Source organism: Ursus americanus, chromosome 20, assembly GCF_024610735.1.
Source record: "Ursus americanus isolate L20-20 chromosome 20, mUrsAme1.1.p, whole genome shotgun sequence".
In the NCBI taxonomy this organism is placed as follows: domain Eukaryota; kingdom Metazoa; phylum Chordata; class Mammalia; order Carnivora; family Ursidae; genus Ursus; species Ursus americanus.
This window is the reverse complement of record NC_142146.1, coordinates 52,774,803-52,801,919: the sequence shown is the minus strand read 5'-3', so window position 1 is coordinate 52,801,919 and position 27,117 is coordinate 52,774,803. Positions and strand designations below refer to the sequence as shown.

At 39.5% G+C, this 27,117-nt stretch overlaps 1 protein-coding gene across 1 annotated transcript in view; it reads right to left on the bottom strand.

The window, feature by feature from the left end:
* Nucleotides 1–27,117, bottom strand: part of IQCJ (IQ motif containing J) — a 193,854-nt gene that overhangs the window by 3,166 nt on the left and 163,571 nt on the right. The window contains exons 2-3 of the mRNA XM_087870330.1: nucleotides 17,804–17,868; nucleotides 11,725–11,805 (exon numbers count right to left, since the gene is read on the bottom strand). Of these exons, the coding sequence (XP_087726456.1) occupies nucleotides 11,725–11,805; nucleotides 17,804–17,868 (146 nt within the window). The remainder of the gene's footprint in view (nucleotides 1–11,724; nucleotides 11,806–17,803; nucleotides 17,869–27,117) is intronic.

The window sequence follows — 27,117 nt, the reverse complement described above, 5'->3', positions numbered from 1 at the left end:
ATGATGCTGTACAGTGTAGTCTACCTGGCCAAACACAGTGGCCCTGCTCTGGGGACAAGACAGTCAAGAGCCCTGTCGTCATGAATTTTTACATACCGTGGAAGGAAACAAGTAATAAATGATAAGTAAATAAAGGAACAGACAGAGAGGACAGAATAACTGAAAATGTTATGAACTATTCAAAAAACTAAAATAACACATGATTAGGTGGCTGTTTGAGATTTTACCCAAGGAAGCTGTTTATTTCTTGTGATTAGTATCAAAACAAAGTCAACTGGTTCGTATAATAGAAAGCTCTTCTTTATGAAAGCTACATAATTTTTCCCTACCTGGACTGGTTTCTAATCTTTGAGATTAACATCTAGTTTTTCACAGGTGATCAGTGAACACAATTCTCTTCTGGGAATTAACCAAACATGAAGACCAATTTTCAAGATTCGGCCTTTTAAAATAGTTTTAAATAGTTGCATTAATTCCATTACTTCTACACTCTATAACTATTCCCACACACAAGGCAATTAAAGTTGTTTCTCTATAAACAAACTGATTTATTTTCACTTGGCTAGAATGGTTCAAAGACCATTAATTCTCAGTAGTCAGAAGATAGAAAGGCCACAAAAATGTTACCATGTTATTAAATTTACACGTGTACCCTAAGTTATTAAGGCTCTGAATTATAATGCTCAAGGTAAAGCCCAAAAGCTGCAGTTAAACAACACCTTTGAATCAGAGGCCAATTTCCCCTGAAGCTATGAAACATAAGCTTCAGGGGCCCTTACAGGCCAGGAGTTTCTTCTAAGACCCTACGAGGGGATCTTCATGGTTTGCATACAATTGCAAAAGTAGCTATCTTCTAGGGTTTTTTAAAGAGCACTGCAAATTATATATACATTTCAGACCTATTAAGGCAGGATATGACCCTGCTTTGGATTTTATGTGATTATTGTTTTATTATTCAATGCTTGCTCAAAATACATCTTTATTTACTTTGGTTTAAAGATTTTAAACAGAATCTCAAAGAAGGTTCTGTAAGACTTTGTCAGTCCTGTTGCTTCTTCAGGGACCCCTTTTATTAAGGAGTAGCAAACTTTGGAAACAATAATTTCTACATCATCTGAAGTGCTTGGGTCTCCCAGAGTCCTAACAAGTTCCGCCACTGGAGGGCACCTAAAGTCTGTAAACCTGCTCATCAAGGGCTTAAAAAAAGTGACATTGTAAAGCCCATTTAGAAAATATAAAACATTAACAAGGCATGGAATACCCACGTGTTTATATTGAGGTGTTCCTCTCTCTCTCTTGCTCGCTCATCATCTTGATTATTCAGAAAATATAGAAAGAAAATGTAGCAGCCATTTGAGAGTTTACATTTTAGTTTATTGAACACCAGGGGGCGATGTAACACCTTTAAAGAACCAAGATATACTATATTCTTTTTTAACTCAGAAGTTAAAAATGAGAGGCCAGTCATCACTATTACCTAAATTGTTACATTGGATATGTTTTAAATGGTGGAATCATGCTATTATTACTCTGAATCATGGGAAACTGTTTACATCACACACTGTTTACTCCCATTTGACCACTTTGTAGATTGAATTGTTCTATTGTTAGCTCTCTGAATACAATCTCCAAATGCTATTTTACTGAAAGAGGGAATTAAAATGCAGAAGCACCTCATCACTTTTCAGCCTTCTTATCCCAGCTGTACCACAATTCCTACTCACAAGTCTCCTTTAAGGCTGCAGAGTAAACCCTGAACACCAACCACCTTGACATTTTTATTTCTAAAACTAAGCCTTGCTATCAATACAATTCTTTAAAGGCTGGCTGCAGTAAAGGAGCACATCTTGTGTCTTCCTATATTTTGAATTATAAATAGGCTTATTTCAAAGTAGATGACAAATACATTTTTCAATAATTTTTTTGCCTGTCCAACTCTTGTTTGTCTTCTATCTCAGGGACGGTGTCATCGCCTGCCTCTGCCATCTCTCTATACATCCCTGTCTGTTTCACAGTGCCTGTGGCTCCCTCCTGCACTCACAGCCACTTGGGGACTTACAGCCAGTGCAGTCCTGGCTGTCACTGGCTGTCCTTACATTCAAGATGTCCTTACCTAGAAGACCGAGCTCTGTGAGCTAGGATGCTTAGAGGAGGTTTGAGGGAGTCCTGGTGCTTTAATTAGCCTTGAAGGATGGAGGGGATTTAGATTGATAAGAAGAGCGAGGAAGGGCCTTTGGGCAAAGCCTTGGAAGTGAGGAGGTTCCCAGAGAAAAGTGGTAGGGTATGAGGCTGTGAAGACAGGAGAAGGATCCCAGATGTCTCCAAGGGCGAGGCTGGGGGCAGACTGGCCAGCAGCTGCCCCTTGGGAGGGGGAACCCCATCTTGGCACAGTTGATTGTTGCCAGATCTTACTACTTATCAAGGACAGTCAGAAATCTGGGTTTTTATTTGGAAGTTACTGGTTCTTAAATGTTACTGAATAATTTTTACAAATTCAAAATACATTATTACCCAAAAAGGCTGAATTTGGGGATGGGAAAAAAAGGACACCATCAAAGAGGACAGAAGTCTGAGTATCTTGGGAGATAACATCTAATCACATGTAGCTCTTTTTATGTGTATTCTCCCATTCGATCCTTACCTCAAGTGGAATGTGAGGAAGACACTATTACCATCATAATTAATTAATTTTTCCTTCATTTCGTACTAGCATTCATTTTTCTTTGGGGACCCACCAACCCATGGCTATAATGTTGGGAGAGCCCACATGAGAATGAAGCAAAATGCCCAGGGCAGAGGTTACAGAAGGAGGACAGAGATGTCTGATGATGCTTGACTACCTGGGTCTAGATATGCTTGAAGCACATTAGCCCCTGGATGTTTCTGTTAGGTGATCCAATATAATCTCTTTTTTATAATAAGTTAGTTTGAGTTGTTTCTTTTACTCACAACCAGGAATGCTCAACAAGTTTCAGGAAACAAGATGGGAGCTAACTGACAGACCCGACATTTGGACAAGATCCCGTCTTTCCATTACATTGTGTTCCCTCCTCATGGTTCAGCAAAAGGCAGAAAGGGAGAAGAAAGCAAGGTGATGGATTTGGCTTGTCACATACTGACTTTGAGTAGATAAGTAGAACCCCTATTTGTTTAAGCCTGTTAAATTTTCTATGTGCTACTAAAAGCTACCCTAACAGGTAAGCCATGTTTTTATTATTTGGTGTCTGCCTCAACCCTGTATCCTGATACAAACCTGCCCAAAGGCCAATGAAGGGCCACTGCATGCAACAGGCAGGTTTTCCAGAGAATTTGCCTGTATCTCTAGCCTGCTTCCACTCCATTCTAGTTTCTGTCTGGTTTGTAACTCTTGACTTCATTTGATTGTTGGTACTTCCTAAGCATCTGGGTTTATGCCCTTCTGGATCTTTCTGCAGGTTCCTTCATTAACACCTATGACCACCTTGATGGTCAGCAACTCCTAACTCCCTCACAGATGGAATCTGGGCAACTTGGGCCTTGCCTCAAGTTGCCAAGATTGAGAAAGCACTTTAGAAATAAGGCACCCAGAGGCTACTGAGTCTGTGAAAGAGAACAGCAGCTCTCAGAGATATTAGCCATGCAAAAAGAAGAGTGTCAGATTAGGCTAATCCAGACAACTCTTTTCCAAGAAGTCTTCTTCCTCCACTAGATTGTGAATCCCTTGAGAGCAGTGGCCACATGTGTCCACCATATTGCCACAGTTCTAGAAATATGGTAAGTAGGTGATCAATAAATCCATTCTCCTAACAGTGCATCCCAGAAATAATTCAATAAATCCTCAAAGAAGAAAAAGTTTTACCTCATGAGGGGTGTGCTTAGAAACTAAATGTGTTTATTATATTCCTCAGCTCTGTGACCTCTGTTTGGAACTTTTTTATATTTTCCATCTCTTTTTGGAAGTTCTCACTGTGCTCATCCATTCTTTTCCCAAGTTCAGTGAGTACTTTCATAAGCATTACTTTAAACTCTTTATTATATAAATTACTTATCTCTGTTTAAGGTTTTCTTTTTTGTTTATTTTGTTTTTGTTTTTGTTTTTTCCCCTGAGGCTTTATACTGTTCTTTCATTTGGAACATGTTTCTCTGTTTCTTCGTTTTGTTTTTACTCTCTACTGGTTTCTACGCGTTCGATTCAACAGCCACCTTGCTGAGTCTTACACGGTTGGCCTCGTGCAGTAGGTGAACCCTACCCTAGCTGCTGGCTGTCTCTCAACCTTTGTGATTGTCCAAGCAGCGTAGTTTATTTTTAATAGCTCCCAGTAGTGGAAGATGTGCCAAGACCAGTCAGTGTCCTACTAAAGGGGAGCATCATAATCAGAACATAAATCCAGGCTGATTGGAAGCCAAACCCTTAGCAGAAGCTTTCAAAGTATGCGAACATATACATTCCTGTGGGCCTGCAGTTGTAAACTCTGTTGGCCTCCAGAGCCAGGTGATCTGCAGATGTCCCCTGGGTGGCAATAGCAAAATTTGGGGCTCTAGACAAGTGTATTATCTCCTTTCTGGGAGATTTGGGTGAGCTGCAGTGAGATGTAGAGAGAGCACAAAGATGGCATCCCCAGGCCTATACTCCCTGGGAGCATCTCTGTGGCCTACAGATGTGTGCCAAATCTGAAGTCTGCCCCTAAGGCTCCAGGTCAAGCAAACAGACCTCTTTCACAGAGAGGCTAAGGGTGTATTTCATCTGTTGTTTATTCAGAATAGGGCCCTAGGATGGTAGCCTGCCAAGAACTGTCTTTCCAATTGTTACAGTCCCATAGGACCCAGGAACGCAAGCCCCCCTGGCCACCAGAGCAAGTGATCAAGAGGTTTCTCCTGGGCAGCAGCCACAAAACCAGGGCACCAGATGTAAAGACTAGGACACCAGACATGTACAAGAGCTCCCTTCCAAGACATGTTAGGACTCCGGAGTGTGGCAGAGGGAGAGTTTGAAGGCAGTGCCTGCCCTCTGAGGTCTTAGAAAATGTTGACAGTCAGTCCTTAGATGTGTGTTTAATTAAAAGTTTGCCCTTCAGGCTACAGCTATGGTGATAAGCTAATAGGCCTCTTTCACATCAATACTGAGCTCCTGGGTCTGTTGCCTCTTGCTGTGCCCTTGGGGTGGTAGCTGTTTAAGACTCTTTCTCTGTTGATTACAGTCTTATGGCGATTGCTAGTGCCACAAGAGCCAGGCAGTAGAGAGATATCCCCTGGCAGCAGCAGCAAAAATCAGGGCCCCAAACAAAGCTATAAGCTCCTTTTTCTGAGATTCCAGTGAGCTAGAGCAAGGCAGAGGGACAGCACAAAGATTGCACCCACTGGCCTTCGTTCCCTGAGACCCCCCTCTGTAGGCTCCCAAATACGTTTAAAACCAGAAGCCTGTCACTCAGGCCAAAGCTCCTGGGACCAGCAAATAGATCTCTTTCTTAGAAAGAGGGGATGTGTGTTTCAGTCTGCTGTCTATGCAGTGTCCTGGGAGTGGTGGTCTGCCAAGAACTGTCTCTAATTGCCACAGTGTGGTGGGATACAGGAATATCAAACCCCATGGCCTCTAGAGCCAGGTGATCAAGAGGGTGTTCCCTGGGTGGCAGCCCCCAACACCAGACCATCAAATCTGTGTAGAAGCTGTCTTCTGGGAGATACCGCTCTTGTGCAGTGTGGCAGAAGGAGAACACAAAGATGGTGCTCACTGGCTGGAGCAAGGAGGGGGAGGGCAAAGATGGCACCTGCCAAAAACAGAAAAAAAGAGAGGAAGAAGGAAGAGGAGGAGGAGGCAAAGGAGGAGAGGGAGGAGAAGAAGGAGAGGGAGAAAGAAGAGAGAAAAAGAAAAGTAAAGAAATAAAAAGAAAAAATTTAAAAAGATGGTGCCCACTGGCTTTAGCAGGGCAGAGAGCAGGAAGATGGTTTCCACCATTCTCTGACCCCAGAGAATATCCCAGCAGGCCTCTGGCTCTCAGACTCATATTTCAAAATAAGGAGACCAGTCTTTTTCACATAAAGTCTGGGCACTTTTCAAAGGGCTACTTCTGCATGGGGCCCTGAGAGAGATGAGTCTGCGCACAGGCCCTTTAAGAGCCCTGCCCCAGGTGGCCGTAGCCCTGCAGGTCTCATGGGCACTGGGACTCCTCTGATCTCCAAAGCCAACTGTTTTGCAGGCATGTCTTTCAGGTGCTGGTCTTAGCAGCAGGGGTGCCTGATGTAGAGCACAATCCTTCATGCCTCAGGAAGAACTTCCGTGTTACGAGTTCCTTCTCAATTGTGAGTCACCGTACTGAGGCTGGGGTTTACAGCAAGATTATGTCCCAGGCTTTCCTACCTGTTTTGATGTGGTTTCCCTCTTGTTTGCCTGATATAAAGGGGTTGCTCTGCCAGTTTTTAGGGTTTTTTTTCCAAGGGATATTGTTCCATATGTAGCTGTAAATTCAGTATGTCTGTGGGAGGAGGTGAATTCAGGATCTTCCTGCATTAGCCATCTTGAAAGAGAACTCCCCAGAAACTAAGTGTGTTTAGAGAGATACAGGTTTTGCTCAGTTTACTTATCATTAGCTGTAGTCTTTGGGCAAAATACTAAAGTTATTGGCCTACATTGTGTTTACCCACAAAACAAGAATAACAATAACCTCTGTGTCTTTCTTGTAAGGAATTAAGGATACGGTATCTAAGTCAGCCTCAAACTTGATGACAGACTCAGATAAATCATTATAATTACTTAAGAAAAGCAAACACTTTCAAAAATTTTTAAGTAATATGTGCTAATCATATACATTGGTATGATATGCTGGGTTCCTAAGGATTCTTAAGGGCAATATTTAATTAGCCCAATTTGGCATAAAAACATGTTTGGAAACAGTATAACTCCATGGAAAAGATATATTAGGTTAATTTTTTTTTTAATTTTCTCATCGAAAGCTCTCTCCAATACTTTTTGACATGGTTAGTGTTCTCATTTTATAGAGGAATGCAACTGTGGCCCAGACAGTGGTCACACAGTGGGTAAAGAGCAGAGCTGGGATTTCTCCTAGTTGCTCTAACTCCAAGCTATATGCTCTCAACCATTCTTCTCTTGTATCTTCTTTTAATTAAACTTTGACCAAAGTTGATAGGCATTACTCTCAAACAAATGACATTTAAAAAGGCTTTATTATACTCTGGTTTCTCTTCAGATTGTATAAATCTTTCGCCTTTTAAGAAGGCTTTATTGAGAAATATCTTTGAAATTCTCCTGGGAATTGTCTTTTTTCTCCAGTGCAGACACTGTGTGTCTGTGTGTGTCTCTGTCTCCCTCTCTTTTATAGAATCTAAATGTTGTTTCATCTCTAAATCATCAAATACATTAATAAAAAATGAGAGGAACTGGACACATTTAACAAGCTGATGTTCAAAAGATGATGTGTAGTCAACAGATGCCTATGTTGTCTGTAACAAAATAAGTATTTTGCTAAAACATCAGGAGAGGGATTGCACACAGTTAACGAACAACTGTTAAGTGATGGTTTATATTCAGAAGATGCGTTTTAGATCCTACTACAACATGCCAGATGTAACCCCATGTGAAGGGTAGCAGTTTCATGGGATTTGGAGAGTCCGTTTCCTCCCTTTCAGTCAGGCCGCAGTGCTAAAGCCTGTGTTCCTTTGATGTGTGCCTTCATCCCCAGGGCCTCACTCCAGCCTTGCCTCTTAAGAATACATCTGTCTTTAGTCTGAGAGTTGCGTTGAGACCCTTCACTGTGGTGCTCTCACTACTACTTTTGCTTTCACTAAATTTTCTGACTTGAGAGGCTTGCCTTTGCTTGATCTTCAGAAAACCTGCCTTTCACCTCCCCCAAATGACTTTTTATTAATAGCTGTGCAACCTTGATTGCTTTTCCCCTTTTCACACAGTCCTTTGATCCTTCAAGTCTAAAATTCAAAATTACCCGTTAAGGGTTGCATTCATGCACATTCCTGACACTTCCTCTAAATTCCACCCCCATACTCACATGTGTTCTTTCCCTGCAGGTCTCTACTTCTTTCACTGATACTTTGCACTCCACATAGAGGTTGAAGTTTTCTTATCAAATTCTTTTCTTTTTAGTTGGTCTGAGTGTGAGGAAACAACTGAGAGTCTTTTCCGCACCATCCAGCCCCCACCTCAAGTTCTCACTAGTGCAGGTATATGATGGAGGAAGCCCACACTTGAGAACAGTTCTCATCTTCCTTATTGTCTTTTATGTTCACAGATTAGCCTGCCAAGGTGCATCCCACCTCAGGGCTTGCAGAGGTTGGATTGTCCAGAAAACCTTCATTGGAACCTACTAACCCTCTTCTCCTTGTCAGGGAAGGGAGAGGAGAGTTTCCAGGAAAGCAGATTTTACAGTATAGTAATCCTTGCTTCCCTCACTTCTCTCTACCCACCAGAAGAAGATAGATGCTCAGCAGCTTCCCACCAATAAAACCCAGAAGACCCTGAGAGAAAGCCTGTGAAGTCTGACAGTGACTCTGGAATCTGGGACAAGGCACCATCTTTCATATCCAATGCTCTGCAGGTCTAAAGAAAATCCCTTGGGAAGTGGGAATGAAGGTTTGACAAGATCCACCCTGAGGGTGAGGATGCCAAGGTCAGTCTGAGGGAGACAGTTTCAGCAGAGCACGGGACACAATGAGAGGCACAGCCTACACCATCGGTGGGGACTCGGGGGAGACCAGACGACCCTTCTCATAGGGCCCCGATCCTTAGAGCTATTTTTAAGGAAACACCTACCTAGGAGGGTAAGTGTTTACCATTAATGGGAATCTTGGGGCAGTTGGGTGTTCAGCACATGAGGGGTGGGAGAGGTAATACCAAGGAGAAGGGGCAACTAGAAAGAGGAGAGAACACAAAGGAGAGCAAGCTGCACAGCTGTAGGAAAGATGTAATGTGTGTAGAGGGGAGATGTTCAACCTGTCATGAGAGTTAAGAATTTAATAACCAGATTAGACAAGAGTCACTGAACTGGACTAAATTCCCCAATGGGACTCAAATTCCATTATTGGACAAGATTAAGTTTTCTCTCCCTCATCCTCCTCCAGTGAGTGGAAATGGGGTTCAGAGTTATTAGAAGAGATAAAACCATTCTGTTTGCACCTCACTGAGCTGAGACTCCTCCATCAAGCCAGCTGCAGGGAAAATCCCAGACTCTCTGAGCTGGCTGAAATCTCAGCCAGAGATATTTTTTTCTTGCCTGCTTCTCCTCCTGGCACCTGCCCCTCTGTATATTAGGGATGATGAAAACCAAAAAAGACCAGAGAGGTTTCCTAGCTTCATTTGCATTCAAATCAAACACTCTAATTTTTCACACAAACAACTTTCCATTCCAACACTTTTTCATTTAAGAGGATATTATCTTAATGAGAAAATTCCTAAGGATAAAGCAACCTATGTTTGAAAACTAACATCCTGTGTAGTGAGGCTACACATTGCTTGCATAAAATTTGGTAGCCTGATTTATTATTCCTTTAGTAAGCGTGACACAGAGCTTCCTAGTAGGGGACCCAACAGGTTCAGAAGCCATGTTTGAACTTTATCTTGAAGGTATCTCTACGTTCTCACTCAGAGACAAACCTTTTATTGATAACCAGGGTTAATGTAAATTAGCAGGGGGTTATGTTAATATTTGCTTTTATCCAGCAGGATATTATATATCTGCATCATTTCTGTTCCTAAATCCATGGCTTATTGTTCTTCAAAGTTGTACTACAAGGCTCCCTTCTTTGGGGTGACTTATTTTCTGAAAGATTCCTCTTTGGGCTTTTCTGCAAATGATCAGTGATCCTAGCCAAGCTCAGACACATTTAAATTCTCGGATACATGCCTTCAGAGTGTTAAGCTGTGTGTGTGTGTGTGTGTGTGTGTGTGTGTGTGTGTGTGTGTGTGTGATATTACATAGGATCTCACCGAAAATTCTTATATGCAACCCTGATGGAAAATCAGAATGGGAAAGGATCACAGAAAGCAAGCATAGTTTAAAATTGCTTCTAAGGTGATTATGATAGGTCCCTTCTCTACTGAAATACGGTTTTAGAAAGTTGCTATTTTGTTCTAGAATATAGCCTGTCTCACTCTGGAAATTACCAGTTTCATTTTTGTTAATATTGAGGTGTTGTTAGCACTACTTTTTTTTTTAAAGATTTATTTGTTTGAGAGACAGAGAGAGAGAGAAAGAGGACGTGAGCAGGGAAAGGGGCAGAGGGAGAGGGAGAAAGGGAATCCCAAGCAGACTCTGTAGGGACCCCTGACATGGGGGCCCCCCAACCTGGGGGCTGCCAGAGAGCTTGAGCGCAAAGACCTGAGATCATGACCTGAGCTGAAATGAAGTGTCAGATGCTTAACCAACTGAGCCACCCAGGCGCCCCTTCTTAGCACTATCATTATGTAACAGTCATTTGTAGTGGGGAAGGGTCTCACATTTGACCTTATTAAGAGAGAATAAAAAGGAAAATGACAGGAAGTGAAAAGAAAAAGAAGAGATATTTTTCCAAAATATATGGATGAGAGGTGGAATGGAAATAGGAGGAAGAGAACTGAAAGTGTCTATGTGTATATAATGAAGAAATGGCCCAATGTAAAAATAGCCAGGTTGTTCCAAGGTGGAATTAACCAAGTTATTTTATTAAGATCCTCTTAATAGGACAGAATATGCTAGTGGATGCTGAAGAGCTGCATTCTGCCTAAAAAGGGAAAAACCAAGAAACTAGGACGTGATGACAATAAAATGATTCCCCACATTGTGCAGTAGATGGCTCTGTTTGCCCAAAACAGTTTTGTTGCTGCTCAGAGAAAAGAGGAAATAGTGTTTAACATATAGATGTGAAATAAATAAGTGCTTAATTCTTGTAACCCCCAATTCCAGAGTACTCTAGAAGGTCATAAAACAACTTTATCTTGATGAAGTCCCAAAAGTTCATTTTTTTTTGTTTCTCTTGCCTTTGGAGACGTGTCATGAAAGAAGTTGCTGTGGCCGATGTTGAAGAGGTTACAGCTTATGTTCTCCTCTATGATTTTGATAGATTCCTGTCTCCCATCGAGGTCTTTATAGAGCTACCCTATGACCCAGCAATTGCACTGCTGGATATTTACCCCAAAGATACAGATGTAGTGAAGAGAAGGGCCATATGCACCCCAATGTTCATAGCAGCATTGTCCACAATAGCTAAATTATGGAAGGAGCCGAGATGCTCTTCAACAGACGAATGGGTAAAGAAGATGTGGTCCATATATACAATGGAGTATTACTCAGCCATCAGAAAGAACAATTACCCAACATTTGCAGCAACATGGACGGGACTGGAGGAGATTATGCTACGTGAAATAAGTCAAGCAGAGAAAGACAATTATCATATGGTTTCACTCATTTATGGAACATAAGAAATAGCAGGGAGATCGGTAGGAGAAGGAAGGGAAGAATGAAGGGGGTAGTAAACAGAAGAGAGAATGACTATGGACTCTGGGAAACAAACTGAGGGCTTCAGAGGGGAGGAAGGTGGGGGATTAGGATAGGTGGGTGATGGGTATTAAGGAGGGCAAGTATTGCATGGAGCACTGAGTGTTATACGCAAACAATGAATCACGGAACACTACATCAAAAACTAAGGATGTACTGTATAGTGGCTAACATAATATAATAAAAAATTTTAAAAAAACAAGAACTTTAAAACTAATGCTTTGATGTAAATTTTGAAATAACTTACATTTTCACCTTTGATGCCAGGGGCTGTAGATTTAGGTGATATTTTTCAATATTATTCTCTGTATCCATGGCCAGCTGGTGACTAGAAACAGAAATAATGCCTCAATATAGCTGAATCTAGACAACCTTTATAGCAATAAAACTGCTAATTCATATTTATTTGAAAAAGCAGATATACATCCAATTTCATTCATTTTAATTAATTCACAGAGGCCTAAAGGTTGCTATTGATGGATAATGGATAAATAACCATACTATAAAAAGAAAATATTGTTTTGCCTTTTACCTTTTCTGTTCTTTTGATTTTTACTTTTGATTTTTAGCTCAACATTCATATTTAAGGCATGAAAGTCATTTCCTTTAAGCAAAGAGGAAAACAAAATATTGGGCCAATTCAGGGGAAGGAAAAAAACATAAGGAGAGTGTTATAAATCCCATGGCATTGTCCAAGTTGTAGAGAGGATCTCATTCATTCTCATTCCAATAGCGCCACTGCCATTGAACCTTTCCTCCTTTCATTCTGTAAGCTTTTGCAGAGCCCCCACTATGAACAAAGCATGAATCTCCACCTTGGAAAACTGCTGGCAGGGGTCTATAGATATATGTTCACTGTTCCTATGGGCTTATTAGGCAATGACTGGGCGCTACAATGATCAGGGAAGATTTCATGGAGATGGTGTTAGTTGATGTGGGTTTTGAAGAATGGACAGGAATTAGATAAGTTGAGATGTGAAAGTAATACATATAAGCGAGATATTAAAACAAAAGATTAGAGGTGAAAAAATTCAGGCTATTTTTAGACAATAAAGAGCAATGTGGTGAAAGTGGAGGATAAATGTAGGAAATAAGTTTGGATAAGCAGAAAACTAATAGTCATTGGCCACAAATTATATATAAAACACTGTCATAGATATTTTACATGTATTATCTTATTCAAGTCTCACAGTAGCCTCTACCAATTAAGTATTTTCCCCATGGTACAGCTGAAAAATCTGAAGCTCAAAGAGATTATGTTCGAGTCACTATACAGCAGAAGCCACATTAAAACTCAAGTCTCACGACAACAAAATGCTGCTTGAAGGATTTTAACACCATACTTACTAAACTTAATCATACTGACTGTGGTTTCCATAGGTCAAATATTTGGCATCCGAATCCATTACATGCACGTGTTAAGGGTGTGTGTGTGTACGTGTGTGCACATGAGTATTTAAAACTGAAACAAAAATTTCAGGGAACGTTATTTCCCCAACTACATGTAATGTATGCTGATATATTTTATTATATTTCAGATTTTTAAGATTATATTTCAGTGGTGACCCATCAAACTGATTTAACAAACCATCAGTGAATTGTTATCTATAGTGTGAAAAACATAGCGGCAGGGAAACATAAAGCATTTGGAGTGGGGAAACGTGAATGGGATGTTTAAGGGTGATTTTTGGTAGGAGTGAGCAAGGAGAATGATGGAAAATATTTAGGAAGGTACTGAAATTAGTCTGAAAATAAGTATCAGGATTGTGGTTTTAGAAAAGAAAAGAAAAAGATTTTTAAAAATTGTGCAGAAGGTATCTAGGATTTTCTCCTCTTTCGAAAAGAATAACCAAGAGGTGGGGAAACACACAGTAGATTAGATAAATTCCGATGTGGCCGGTAGATGGTGCCATCAGCACAATATAGCTTTGTGGTTGCCCAGCTGGGATGTTGAGGGGTAAGGAAAAAACCACTCATTTGCTCAATGTCATTCGTATTCTGGGTCCGTTATTAATTCATCCTTATTCACTCATTCATAAATATATTGTATGTCTTCTATGTGTCAAAAATGATGCAGAACACGAATGATACAATGGTGAAAATAGTACTAGACATGGTCCGTGTTCTGCGGTTTTATAATCTAGGAGATGATGAATATTAAACAAATAATTACAAGTGTGATGGATGCTATTAAAGGGGAAACACAGAGGGACCTAATCCAGAGTTGAGGGGCATGTAAAGTCTTGTTTTTACAAGTCTATGATCTCGTAGGGACAACAGCCTTATAGCAAAAATACTTTAAGATATTGTTAATTAAACCCCTTAATAGCTTATTAGCAAATTGGGCAATAGAGAGACATGTGAGGTATTGTGGGACCTGTAGTTATGCAGCAACCAAAGGCAAAGCTCAAGTTTTCATAAAAAGAAAAAAAAATTTATAGTATTAATAAATTTGCTAATTTGGGGTTATAATTTATACAACCTCAACAAACTATAAACTATGAATACCTGTAGGTTTAATTGGAAAGCTTTAGCTCATTCCATCCATAATTACCTGTGGGTAATAAAATGATGATATGTGAGGGGAATGTCTGACTTGCAATCACATATTTCCCACCAGAAACCCAGCCTGATTCAATATTTACAACAACTAGCAGTCACCCTAAGGTCTTATTTAAGTTAATAAATGATTGTCAAAAACCATACAGTTATAAGCAGGCTCTTAATTAACGGCCTTACTAATTACTCTTCTGTTGATGGGCACATGGAAAACTTTCCTGAGTATGTGCGTGTGTGTGCACAAATGCACTGGACTGGCCCCGCCTATCAAGCAGAATAGAGCTACAGCTTGCCCTCCCTTCACACTGACTGGCTACCACAAAACCCTGTTGAGCATTCAAAATAAATGTAATGTTCCAAGGGGGAATAACTGATCAACTGCTATGACACCACCATCACTTCACTTACGGTCATTTCAAGTAGCTGAGATGAGTCACATCAGCACCTACAGCAGCTACAGCTATAATGAAATGCCTAACTGCTCACTCAAAGTACACCAATTTTTCAATCAAATTTGACAGCTTTCAAGGACACAGTCCTGCCCCAAAGCCATCCAGGAAAGTCTCTAGAATTCCAGGCAAATGGGTATAGGTTGTTAGGGCTGGCAGCCATTGTTTTCTCCCTGCCCTGCACAAACATGATAAGGGAAGCTTACCCCACAGGCCTGTGTGCTTTGAGGGGAGACTTTAATTTCCATCTCTGGAATTCCTCAATCATGATAAGCAAAAATAAGCATGCAAAGCAGATTGGCCACTTCCAAAAGCTTTTAACTTCCCCAGGCTTCAGGATAACAAGGAAAGAATAGGGGAAGAAGGAGGAGGCAGAAGCCCACATATCTGCCATTAATCTTCACAAATCTTCCTGAGAGCAGAGAGCTGGGAAAGATACATGCTGGTATTAGTGAGAAGTTTAATACAGAGCTGTGGTCAATTAGCAAGGAAAAAACTTCAGGAGTTCACCTCTTACATTAAAATCAATAATGAAATACCAGCATAATCAAATTTAATAGATACAAAGTCAAGAGAAATGTAGATAAAATTAAATTTCCTTACAGCTTGCAGCCTATTGACAAATACCTAAGACAGGTAGAGTGTGACATTCCTCAAGGAACTCCTGGCTGCCTTAATAATGTTGATGTTTTGCTAGAGACTAAAAGCAACCTAGTTTGAGAACACCCAGACCTCCAGGATCCTGTAAGTCTTCTTTAGCATATGGAAATCCATTTAGAGACTTTATCTCCACCCTCACCCCATAACCTAAAAGTATATAATCAATCACAATCAATCACTCTTTCTGCTCACCGGTCCTGTCCCTATGCTTTAATAAAAACACCTTTTTGCACCGAAAATGTCTCAAAAATTCTTTCTTGACTGTTTGCTCAGTGGCCGCATGTCAAAAGGGCTGAAAGTCACAGAGAAAGTGTGTCCTAAGAGAATTAAACTACATGAGATTATTGAATAACCAAAGGAATCTAAAATGCACCTAGATCACTGGTTCTCATCCCCAGCTCCTTATTAGAATCACATGAAGTCAGCTTTTAAGAAATACTAATTTAAGGACTTCATCCCTAGTGATTCAGATTCAGTTTGTCTAGGGTGAAGATTATGCCAAGCCTTATGCCATTTTTATTAACTCCCAGGTGATTTTAAGGGCATCCAGGATGAAGAACCACTGATCTAATGTCATCACACTAATCTCCATAGAGGAAAATCTTTCTAGTTACACAGCCAAAAACTTTTTAATTATTATTGTTTACATATTGCTAGTGATGATGGGGGGGCCGAACTGAACTAATTTATTCTTAGTTATTCATATTAATGAGAGTAGACATGATAAGCATAAATTAAATCTGAAGATAACTCAGAAACATCATTTAATCAAAGGGCTGAAACTGTCCTTCAAGTGATGACATGGCAAAATCTTAGAACCATGGAGATAGAATGAACCTGAAAGTGTCTAGTGCAAACAGCCACCGGGATGGAAAGAGACGGAGCTGACATTGGAGGCACTGTGCTATTGTGCGTGTCTTATTTAATGCTCTAAGACTGTCAAGTTAGTGTTGCTGTCTTCATTTTTAAAGATGAGGAAGCTGGGTTCAGGGGGGTTAAATAATTTGTCCAGACTCACAAAGCTAGGATAAAATCAGAAAGAGGAATCATACCCAAGATTTCCCATTTTCAGGAATGCTTTCAATAGCACTTCAGCTGGATGGGCATTTCACTCTTTTTGGGTACTTCTAGTATCTGTCATCTCACTCCTCAACAAGGAAGTCCATTCTGTTGGGCAGGCAGCATTTTTACAAAAGTTATTAATTTTCTGAGTCACAAAGCTGTCTCTCCATAAATCCTGCTCGCTGATTTCTTGCTACGCTCTCTAGAGCAAGAGCAATTTAGTCCCTTTTTAATAGGAAAATTCCTTCAAATGTTTAAGGAAAGCCATTATGTTCCCTCTGAGATTTCTTTTCTCCAAGTACACATACTCAGCTCTTTGTGATAGTTTCACATGATTCCAGAACCCTCACAATTTTAATTGACCTCCTCTGATGCTTTTGGGAAGGTCTATGTGGTTTTTATTTTATTTTATTTTATTTTAATTTAACTTATTTTAATTTAATTTTATTTTATTTTAGAAAGACACAGAGAAAGAGAAAGCATATGAGCAGCGGAGAGCAAGGGAGAAGGAGAGAGAGAATCCTAAGCAGGCCTCACGCCCAGGGTGGAGCCCACGGAGGGGCTTCATGGACCCTGAGATCAACACCTGAGCCAAAATCAAGAGTTGGACGCTTAACTGACTAAGCCACCCAGGTGCCCCTCTATATGCTTTTTAAATGTGATGACCAGAGCCACTGGTGGCACCCACACGGGCTTTGCATTGGGACTTAGCCAGTGGTTGAGAGCTGGAGCTCTGGTGGTATCCAAATTCTTACTCTCACTACTCCTAGCTAAATATACTTAGACAAGTGCTGAAAGCTCTCTGAGTCTCTTTCCCCGTCAATAAAATGGAAATAGTACCTATGTCAAAGGCTGTAATCAGAATTCTATGAGGGAACATCTGTAAGCATTCACTAATAGGGAGGATATTGTAAATGCTCAGTAAATGATAGTTCATTTTTTCTTTTATCTTGACAATGCATGGCTATTGATCAGTCTAGTATTGTGATAATATTTTTAGAAGCCATATAGAATCATGGTCTCATGTTAATATCAGATAAAACCTCAAAGCACCTATTTACAAATTGAAATCACAGTATATCTCTCACATGCTCAAATTGCACAATTTTTTAAAAATCTAAATGAAAAATTCACTTGTATCTCTGTTAAATTTCATTTCTTTCTTGCTTGCTTTTTTTCTAGTGCAGTTTTGTTCCATTCTGTTGTATTATTTTAAATGTTTATTCTATTGGTCTTCGCGTTATCTTTAAGCTTTTTGCAAATTTTATGACTGCCTTCCATACATGTCATTGATTAAAAGCCAAAAACAGGGCAGGGTTGTTAAGTTTTAAGCCCTCAGACATAGCACCACATCTCCATGTATCATATTACTCTGTTAATCAGTACAGCTTGCATATCATAGCTCAACTGGCCATAAATCTATCTAACTGTATCTCAAATGAGCCATATTTCTGGGTCCTGACTGCAATGATATCATAAAAAACTGTGGAATTTACTTATTCATTTTTGCCTTGCCAGGTTTTTGTTTTTTTTTTTTTTCTTGAAAGCTTTTTAACCTCAAATATAATTTAATTTCCTTCGGTATTTTTTACTTACTTTTCAAGTAAATATTTTCCATCATTAACTTGTTCTAAAGGATTCTGCAATCTTTTCATTTCTTCCTGTGAAAAAGAAAAGAAGTATCTTACAAATTGATCCCATGTATTTGTGGGTAATAATATTTGAGTACAGTTGTCTGCAAAATTGAGATAACACACTGTTGAGATTTCTGGACTTTGTGATGGATAAGTACTTAAACATACAGTAAAATTTGATCCTTGATCAAGTTAGAATATAATACTGCCACTCAAATTGTGTGATTTTTTTTAATGCCACTAGAGATAATGCTTCCTGTTATTTTCCCAGAGTAGGGATGTGTTTATATGGATCCACTCATGCTCTTCCAAATTTACTTTGTCAACAGTATTATGTTTGCTGGTTGCTGGGTGAAGGGCTCTAATGAGTGTGTGCTGGGTTTGGCCATTCAGCAATTGTCCTCTTCTGTCTCTTGGTAATTCTAGGTAACCTCATCCCTGAGTCACAGTGCTCAGAAATGCACAAGACAGACAGACAGCCAGCCAGACAGACAGACACACACACACACACACACACCCCTTCCCTGCATTTCATGCATCCATAGTCTCTGTAATCCCATTCTTCAGGCCACAGTGTTTAAGGCACTACTTGCCTCTTCACAAAAATTGCTGAAGTGCCAAGAGGAAGCCCCAATTAGAATTAATTACACATTTGTCCCTAAAATACCATCAGGACTAGTCTCCACATGCTTCTAAGCTACCAGACATCCAAGTCTCCTAGGTCATCCCCCATTACTCAATTTCTTTAACTTTATACTGCATTGTGCATCCCAGAATTTGACTCAGTCACCCACCTGTCCCCAATCCCTCCAACCTTTCCACTGAGCACTTTGGAACTCAGAATCTGTCAATAGCAAAATCCTCTATCTCCTCAACTTCTTTGAACATTCCTTCAACTTATTCTGACTGTACCCTGCCTCACTGTTCTAAGTTTTTGTTAGAGCAAGAAGATCAAAGAACCATTTAGAAAAGAGTTTTAGAATATAGAGGACTTTGCTGATGGCAAACTTGGGTGAGTCCCTGAACACACCATCTCCCCTGCAGTCCACTTAAGAGGTGGTCATTTCTTTCCCACATGCTATACCCAGCAGTCTAAAGGAGGTATGGGACTCCTTCTTCTCTTCATTTCTTCTCCCAGATCCTCCTTACTCCTACAAAATCTTAGCTCCTCTGGAAACATGCCAGCAGTTTATCCTAAGCCTCTGTCCTCTTCCCTATCAATCCTCACTCCTCAGGAGGTCTTATCCAGTCCTATGGCTTTAAATTTGTATTTGCGCCTCCTCTAAACTCCTCCCTTTCTACACCACTTTCTTGACAGCTCCAAATGCATGTGCAATGGGCATCTCAAGTTCAACACCAAAGTCTTGATTTCCTTACCTCCACCCTCCCACCCAAAACTCCTTCTTCACCACTTCTTCCTCATTTTAGCAAATGGCATCACTCACTATTCACCTAGATAAGCAGAGCTAAAACCTAGGAGTCAGCCTTTATGTTTTTGTTTCTCTCACAACAATCAGCAATCTTGTTGATTCAACTTCAAAATATATCCAGAACTGACTTCTGCTTCTAAGCCAACTGTGAGTCTCCTATCTCTGTTTCCCATATTAGCCCACTTCAGCCAATTCTCCTTACATCAGCCAGCATGATCTTTTAGTACCTAGGCTTTCATTTTTAAGTGTGTGAAATGCACATATCATAAACATACAACTTTCGGCAAATGCAAACACTGGCAGGACCACCACCCAAAAATGAAATAAAGAACATTTCTCTCTCTAGAAATTTCCTTTCCAATTCTTCTCTCTCAATTCCCCTATCCTGTTCTGATTTCTGTTATCATAGATTAATTTGGCTTATTCTAGAACTTCATATAAAATTATTCTTTTGTTTCTGGTTTAATTCACTCAGCATTGTATTTTAAATTAGTTGGTCAACCAGTGTTAATTGTTTAAACTTCACTTTGGAACCTAGAGAAGAATTTCCGTTTTTTTCCTCTGAATTCTAGATTATAAGGATTTTGAAGTATGAAGAACCCTGGAACAAAAGTAAGTATTTGCTATGGTAAGAGCTACTAACTGGAAGAAAAAGATAACACAGCAGAGGGGATGGAAGCCAAGGAAAACAGCTAAGGAACCAATGCCCTAGTGATGCTGTGAACCTCTGGGTCAAAATGGAGCTTGAAACCAGCATATTGATAGACTTTTCAGTTTCATGAGCCAATAGATTCTCTCACTTGCTTAAGGCACTTTTGGTTAAGATTTCTATTTTTTTTCATTTGAAAGAATCCAAGCTCAGAAGTGACAGTATGAGCCATAACCTAGGGCTACTATATACAAAATCCTAACTTAGATGAGGCCTGGAACTATAAAAGTTCAGAACTGGGCAGTTCTTGTTTATTTTGTTTTGTTTTGTCAGTGTCTTAAAAAATGTGTTATTAAGAAGAATAATGGATGAAGCAGGTCATGGTCTTCAATTCCTTTTTATTAAATACTGCTGCTTTTATATCCAATGTTGGTATAACAAACCTCATATGAAGAACATTTCTGCATCTTCTGCAAAACTGCTATATAAGACACCGTACATTTTGCTACAGGTTCTCTCATATAAAAGAATAAAATTTTAGGATTTACCACGAGGGGTTATTCTCCCCTTCTGATACAACAGTACTCTTCTTTTCATCAACAATAACAATTCATAAGTCTTAACAGAGGTTGTTTATTTTGCCTTGAAGCTTAAGCTAAATTAAATAGTTGTCAGGACTACTTTTTCCATGCTGTTAGTACAATTATACCCCCTTCTTTCACTATATGATGTGTGAAATTCTTTATTTTTATTTTAACTCTTTTACATGTGTGCTTTTCACAGTAAGTGGAAGCCAGTACAATATTGGCAGAGTGTGTGTGTGTGTGTGTGTGTATATATATGTATATATATACACACACACACATATATATGATAAATGGGTAAGAAGATAAAGATGATCAATAGGTAGACAGATCGATAGATAGAGCATCCTTCTCACTCTTACACATGGCTTTTTATTTTCAAGGTAAAACTAACTCTTCAGCACTACAGACATTGGTTTCTTATTCTAAGAACAAGTCTCCACATTTATCTTCTATTCTCCCCCAAACCTCCAACCCTCCCACTTAATCCTTCATCATATCCCATCCCACCTCCAGTGACATAAGCAACAGATGAACCAGCTGTTATACAGAAAGGAAATAGATGGAATAAGAATCCATAGTTATTCTTGAAAACCAAAGGAGGATTTTTAGGTCATAAACTTGTTCTTTTTTACCCCCTGGATTATGACTAGGAAAGAGACTAGGAAAGAGAGCTGTTAGTAGTCCCAGCACTTTCTTCTCTAAGATGTGCCTGTGGCGTGCTTTCTTCTTTTCTTTTCCCCTGGGGATTTGGGGGACAGGAAATAAAGGGCTTTTGCACTCTGTGCCAGCCACTCTCCTTCCCTTGGTTCTTTCATTGCAGAGAGCTTGCTGTGTGGGGAGAGCTTTGATGCAGTACTTTATTCAATCTGACTATCCACGTTCTAGGAAATCATATTAAACATAAGGTCAATGACTAACAAGAGCTTTCTGAACAGCTGTTCTGCTGACAATTTGGAGGATTGATTTCATCATTTGGTTATTTAAGCTAACGATACAAAAACACTTCAATTCAATTGGCCTGGAAGTTCCAAACCATGTCCTCATTTTCTTGGAAATGAATAAGGAAGTTGCTTGCTCAACAGATCTTCACTTGGAGTTTCACTTTTTGAGAAAGTTTTGTTTCAATTTACCATTAAAAACATATACAAATTGGTCTTTCCCATCACTGGTTTCTCCCACTAGTCCTTTTTGTCTCTGATTTCATATCTGGCAATGACATTCCCCTACTAGAAACCACCAGCAGCTCCCAGTGCTTTGAGGATAGATTCCAAATTCCTCAGCCAAGGTCTGGTGCAACAGGGCCCAGCTGTTTCTCCCGACTCCACCTCATGTGCCCTGCCCCACAGACTCCCTCCCTAAGTCTGGTCATGGGAAAATTCACATAATCCTAGAGCTCACATCCTCTCTTACTGGACATCCAATAACAGTGTATCCCCAATTATTCTACACACCCACTCCCACTCTTCCTTCAGGAAGCCCCCACATTATTCCTCCCCATAGAAGCTTTCGGAACTCAACAGGAGGGTCAGAAACCTTACCTTGCTTCCGCAGCAACCCGTGGTGATCCCTATTTTAGCATTACCTCTCTACCTGACGCACCCTGCCACCCCACCACTAGGATCCTTAAAGTCAGGGATGGTGACTTGCTCGCACTGAGATGCCTATTCCTCAGTGAGTCATTTAGGGGGTGCTTAATAAATATCTGTTGAATAAATGAATGATAAATGAACTGAATGCATTATTCTAACTGAAATGAAAAGAAATCTTAGTAACATAATGGCCCCCCGAATCCCAAGAAATTGTATGTCCTCTGCTGATTCTTTCTCTCTCACAATAAACTTTTTTAAATCATTCAGTAATTTCTTTTTTATATATTATATTTTTCCAGTTTTAAATTGACAATTTAGAATTATATATAAGGTGTACTACTTTATGATTTGATATATGTAAACATTGTGAAATAATCACCATAATCAAGCTAATTAACATATCCACCCTGTTACATAGTTACCCTTTCTCTCTTTCTTTCTTCCTTTCCTTCTTTTCTCTTTCTTCTTCTTTCTTTCCTTTTTTTTTTTTTTTAGTGTGGTAATAACACTTAAGATCTACCCTCTTAGCAAATTTCAAGTACTGTACACTGTTATTCATTAGCTCTCTAAAAGTTACTTACCTTGCTAGCTGAAACTTTGCTCTGCTTGACCAACATCTCCCTATTCATACTCCTGACTCATCCCCACTCTCCTCTGAGTTCTGGGAGGCTCAAAATTTTGGGCTTTATCAACCAGGCCCCTTTGTCTTATGGCCTTGGATAGGATTTAAGCAGTGGGAGGTACTGCATAAGATCAAAGGTTAGCAGGAGAGAGAAGTTGGAGTACTTACTCTCTTTTCTCCTCTTCCTTATGAAAGCACAGACTGGTGTTACTAGAGGCCATAGCTCCTATTGGGTGGCCTCTCCCACAAGGTGGTTCTTGCCATAGTCCCATAACTGCTCCCATTTCTTGCCCCTTCGAGGCCTTTCTTTCCTTTTCTTCCTTTCCCTCACTTCCTTTCCCTTCCTTATTGTTGTCCTTTCTAGCTATTGACAGAGCCAGATGCATCGCCATCCCTTGTGATTGTCCCTACAACCTGCCCATATCTATGTAGCCACTCCATTAACTCTTTCAATCACCCTTTTAAATGAGTCATCGGTCTTCTTACTGGACTCTGGCTGACATGTCTCTAGGATCCTAAGTTTGCTTTTGCTTGAATAATTCAAGCACAACCGAGACAGAGTATTCCATATCCTTAATCCCATTTTCCCAAATAAAACTTGTGTTACAGGAGGCTGTGAAATGCAGGCTGTACTGTTAGGGGTATATTGATTACTTGCCAGTCTATGTCTCCCACTATCATAAGAGCTGGTCTGAAGTGACTTGGGTGTGAACTTTAAGATTAGATGGCAGATGCTGGATTTTGTTCTTTTGTGTCTGGCTGTCCTTCCAGTTTACTCCTGCTGGTTTTTCTCCTGTTCTTTTTTTTCTTTTTTTTTTTGTCCCTGCCACTTCTACTGTCTAAACAAGCAGGATATGTTCTTTGAACAAGTTTAAAATAAGAAATCCACTCAAAATTATTTTTTCTCTAAAGTGCACTTATATTTAAATACCAACCTTTAACTTTTCTGACTTATACCTTGGCCATTTTATTCCCAGCATATCCCAGAGCATTTAAAGTAACTTAAAACACGGAAACAATCTGTAATTTACTTCATTGTGCAGCTATGGGTGACAAAGCCTGTGCCACTTACATACATCATTTTTTGTGCTGGAAATAATTTCATGTTAACCTAAAGGTAACTATTTAACAAAAGTTAAGAGCCAAAATTACTTTTGACACTTTTGACTATTCAATCATTCAATTAAACATCACCAATCTTCCTCAATGCCCCCCCACACTGGCCTTTTTTTAATGGAAATGTAATAAGGGCACTAAAAAAGGGGATACTAATGTTTGCATAATTTGGAAAAGTAGAAGACATAAAATCTATACTAATTTTAGCTCTGCATCATTAAACATGAAATATTGATTATTGCTCTTTGCAACAGAATTTATGAAGCTAGCTAGGCTGCTGTGTCCACATAAAGTGATTCTGATGCTTTGCCCTCAGACCTCAGTGGCTGTAAATGATGCTCCTTGGTGACAGCTGGGAGGCTGGCATTCTGATCCACAGCCTTAAGAGATACATTTCCCAGATTAGACCAGGAATGACCCAGCTGCACAGCCCAACTTCAGAAAATTAAATTGGAGGGAGTCCAACCTCTGTTGAAATAACTGTGAATTACAATGCTTCCATGGGCCTTGTTATAATGTAAATGTGCTTTATAATTTACTGTCATTTCCCTTCTACTCCTGCTGTGAATATGGGCATTAATAGTCATCTCATATATTTACAGGCAAAACGGCATCAAAAATAAAAATGCAAGATTCATGTTTTCTCCCCTGGAAAGCAGAGACTAAATTCCTTTCTTTTTTTTCTTTTGCCTTTTTTTGCAAAAAGAGCATACGTTTTGTTTATGTATTATGCATTAATGTTTTTTACGGCTGACAGACCTGTAAATTTCACACAGGAAGTTATCTTGCAGCTGAACATGAATTTCTTTGGGAGGAAAAAGCAGCTAATAGGACATCAACAGCTCATTTAAAGGATTCATTCAGGTAAGTTATGGGCACATGAGGCATATACAAGGTAGTAGACTTAAAAAGAGATTTGCCTGTTTCTAGCACTTTAAGGACATTATGAATGTCTGACAAGATGCAGAGGGGCTGTGATTTTATAGTGGCAATCACTGAGTGAGGTAGTTCTAGGCCTCACTATGCCAGTTCTCAGTGGCACTGTTATTTGCTATCTCATACATAGTAAAACTTACAAACTTACCAACATAAGATATGATGGTGCGAATTGTGATAGCTCATTCTTTATTCTTGTTTGACCAACCAGGCTATGTTCATAGGCATTAGGACATAAAAAAGCCTTTGAATGCTAATTCTGAGAATGCCAAACACCTGGGCTCATTTGAACAGACGCCGAAGAGAAACATATTAAGTAAAAATCCAGTTATGACATATATGTCATTGGTCACCTTGGATCTGAGCTGATTTCAAAGCTTGAGATTCTCATGGAGTAGATGTGAGGAAAGATACTCATCTGGAAGGGTATACCTACAACCAGACCAGCCACGTCAGCCCCTCACCCTAATGTGAATAAGCACCTATAACTTCATGCAGCTATACTGGATGGCCCCAGTGGATCCAGGATTGCCAGACAGGTATTTATGTTGAAAAATACCACTTAGGCTTAAATGTCCTCCTTTCCCTAAGATTATGCATGGTCTCAAGAACTTTCACTAGTTTTAGATCACAGACATTCTAAAGTTATCATTATAAAATGAAATACTCAGCTCATTACAAAAAGGCTAACCACTCCTATTCAATATAGGATGTGAGAAATTAAAACACTATTAGTAATAATTTTAAAGTAATCACTCTACTCAAAGTTAATTCAGCTTAACAGCTAGACAACCATGAAAACTCAACTGAGACTGAAATACTAAGTACAACCAATAGGGTATAGATATTTTTACATCTTATATATTTCTGTATTCTGGGGGGAAAAATCCTAAATACCATGCTTCAAGTGGAAAACTCACATGCACACAGCATACAAGCTATCAAATAAACACCTCTTGAAATGCAGACAATAGCAAAGGTAGATTAGTGAATCTATACACCAACCAACTCCAGGTTTCCTGTGCCAAAGGATAAAAACAAAGTACAGGCAATCAGAACATCATGTAAGTCCCAAGCCATTTATACCTAATTCTGGAATGTATTTCATTATAGTGTAGCAAATGCTGTCCAGATTAGATTTTCTCCTAGTCCAAATGGAAAATGAATTTGCATTTCTTATTTTTCACCAAGTGATATGGTGGGGAAACAACCCAAATGCATGCTGGGAAGAGTTCTCTAACATGCTCTGCAGTATCTCAGACCTGTCCTCTTTCTGTTCCTTCCACTATCACCCATGATCAGGACCTTAGGGACTCTTACCAGAACTATTACATTGGGTTACCTAATTGCTTTTCTTTAAGTACATTTCTAATAATTTAACTCTCCTACTCATAAACTCTAAACAAAAAATAATATCCAGGATTAAAAATATCCTTAATCCCATAACCACAGTATTGCTCCTTCTATACCTTCTGAAATCCCTTAAAGTTCATTTCAAATGGGATTTTATAAATTTTAATATTTCCTTCCATAGCTAATGTCATGTCATTTCTTTGAACTACTGTTATCACTACCAACATTTATGGAATTTTACTAAATTCCAGGTACTTTGTATAAATTATCTTTTAAAAATTATGACTGCAGCCCCATAAAAAGAGCAAAAGATACAATTATTATTCCCATTACCTGGATAAGAAAACAGACTCAGAAAGATTATATAACTTGAACAAAGTCTTACAAGAAAAATGTCATGCCAACCTAAGAAGTCTGATCCCAGAATCTAAATTTATCCTCTCTACTCTTTTCCCATGAATGACATGGAACATACAACAGTGTGAGCAGTAGCAGTAACTCACCAATGAAGCCTATAAATAAGAAGTTGTAGTGTTCTGCAAAGTACTCAGATTTCTTATCTGAACCAGACTTGTCATCTACTGCTGTGTCATCTTAGACAATAAACTCACTCTTTCTAGATCTCAGTTTCAACATTTGTAAAATGATGATAACAATGCCTACTCCACAGTGTTACATGAGGATCAACTAAAATAACATTTTTAAAAGCATTCTTTGTACAATAAAGTACTGGCCATCCATAAGGAGATTCCTTAAGTGCCTGAGGACAGCAATCACGTCTCACTTGCTATTCCTGTGGCACCCACCTCTGCGCCATTCTAGTTGTGTGATCTAAGGCGGGGAAGCCCCTTTGAGCCCCAGTTTCATCATCTTTAAGATGGAGACACTAATTATACCAAATTCCAAGGCTTGCCGTGCTGCTAAAGAATTCATGTAAAGCATTCAGGCACATAGTAGATGCTCAACAATGTTATTTTCATTATTATTAAATTTT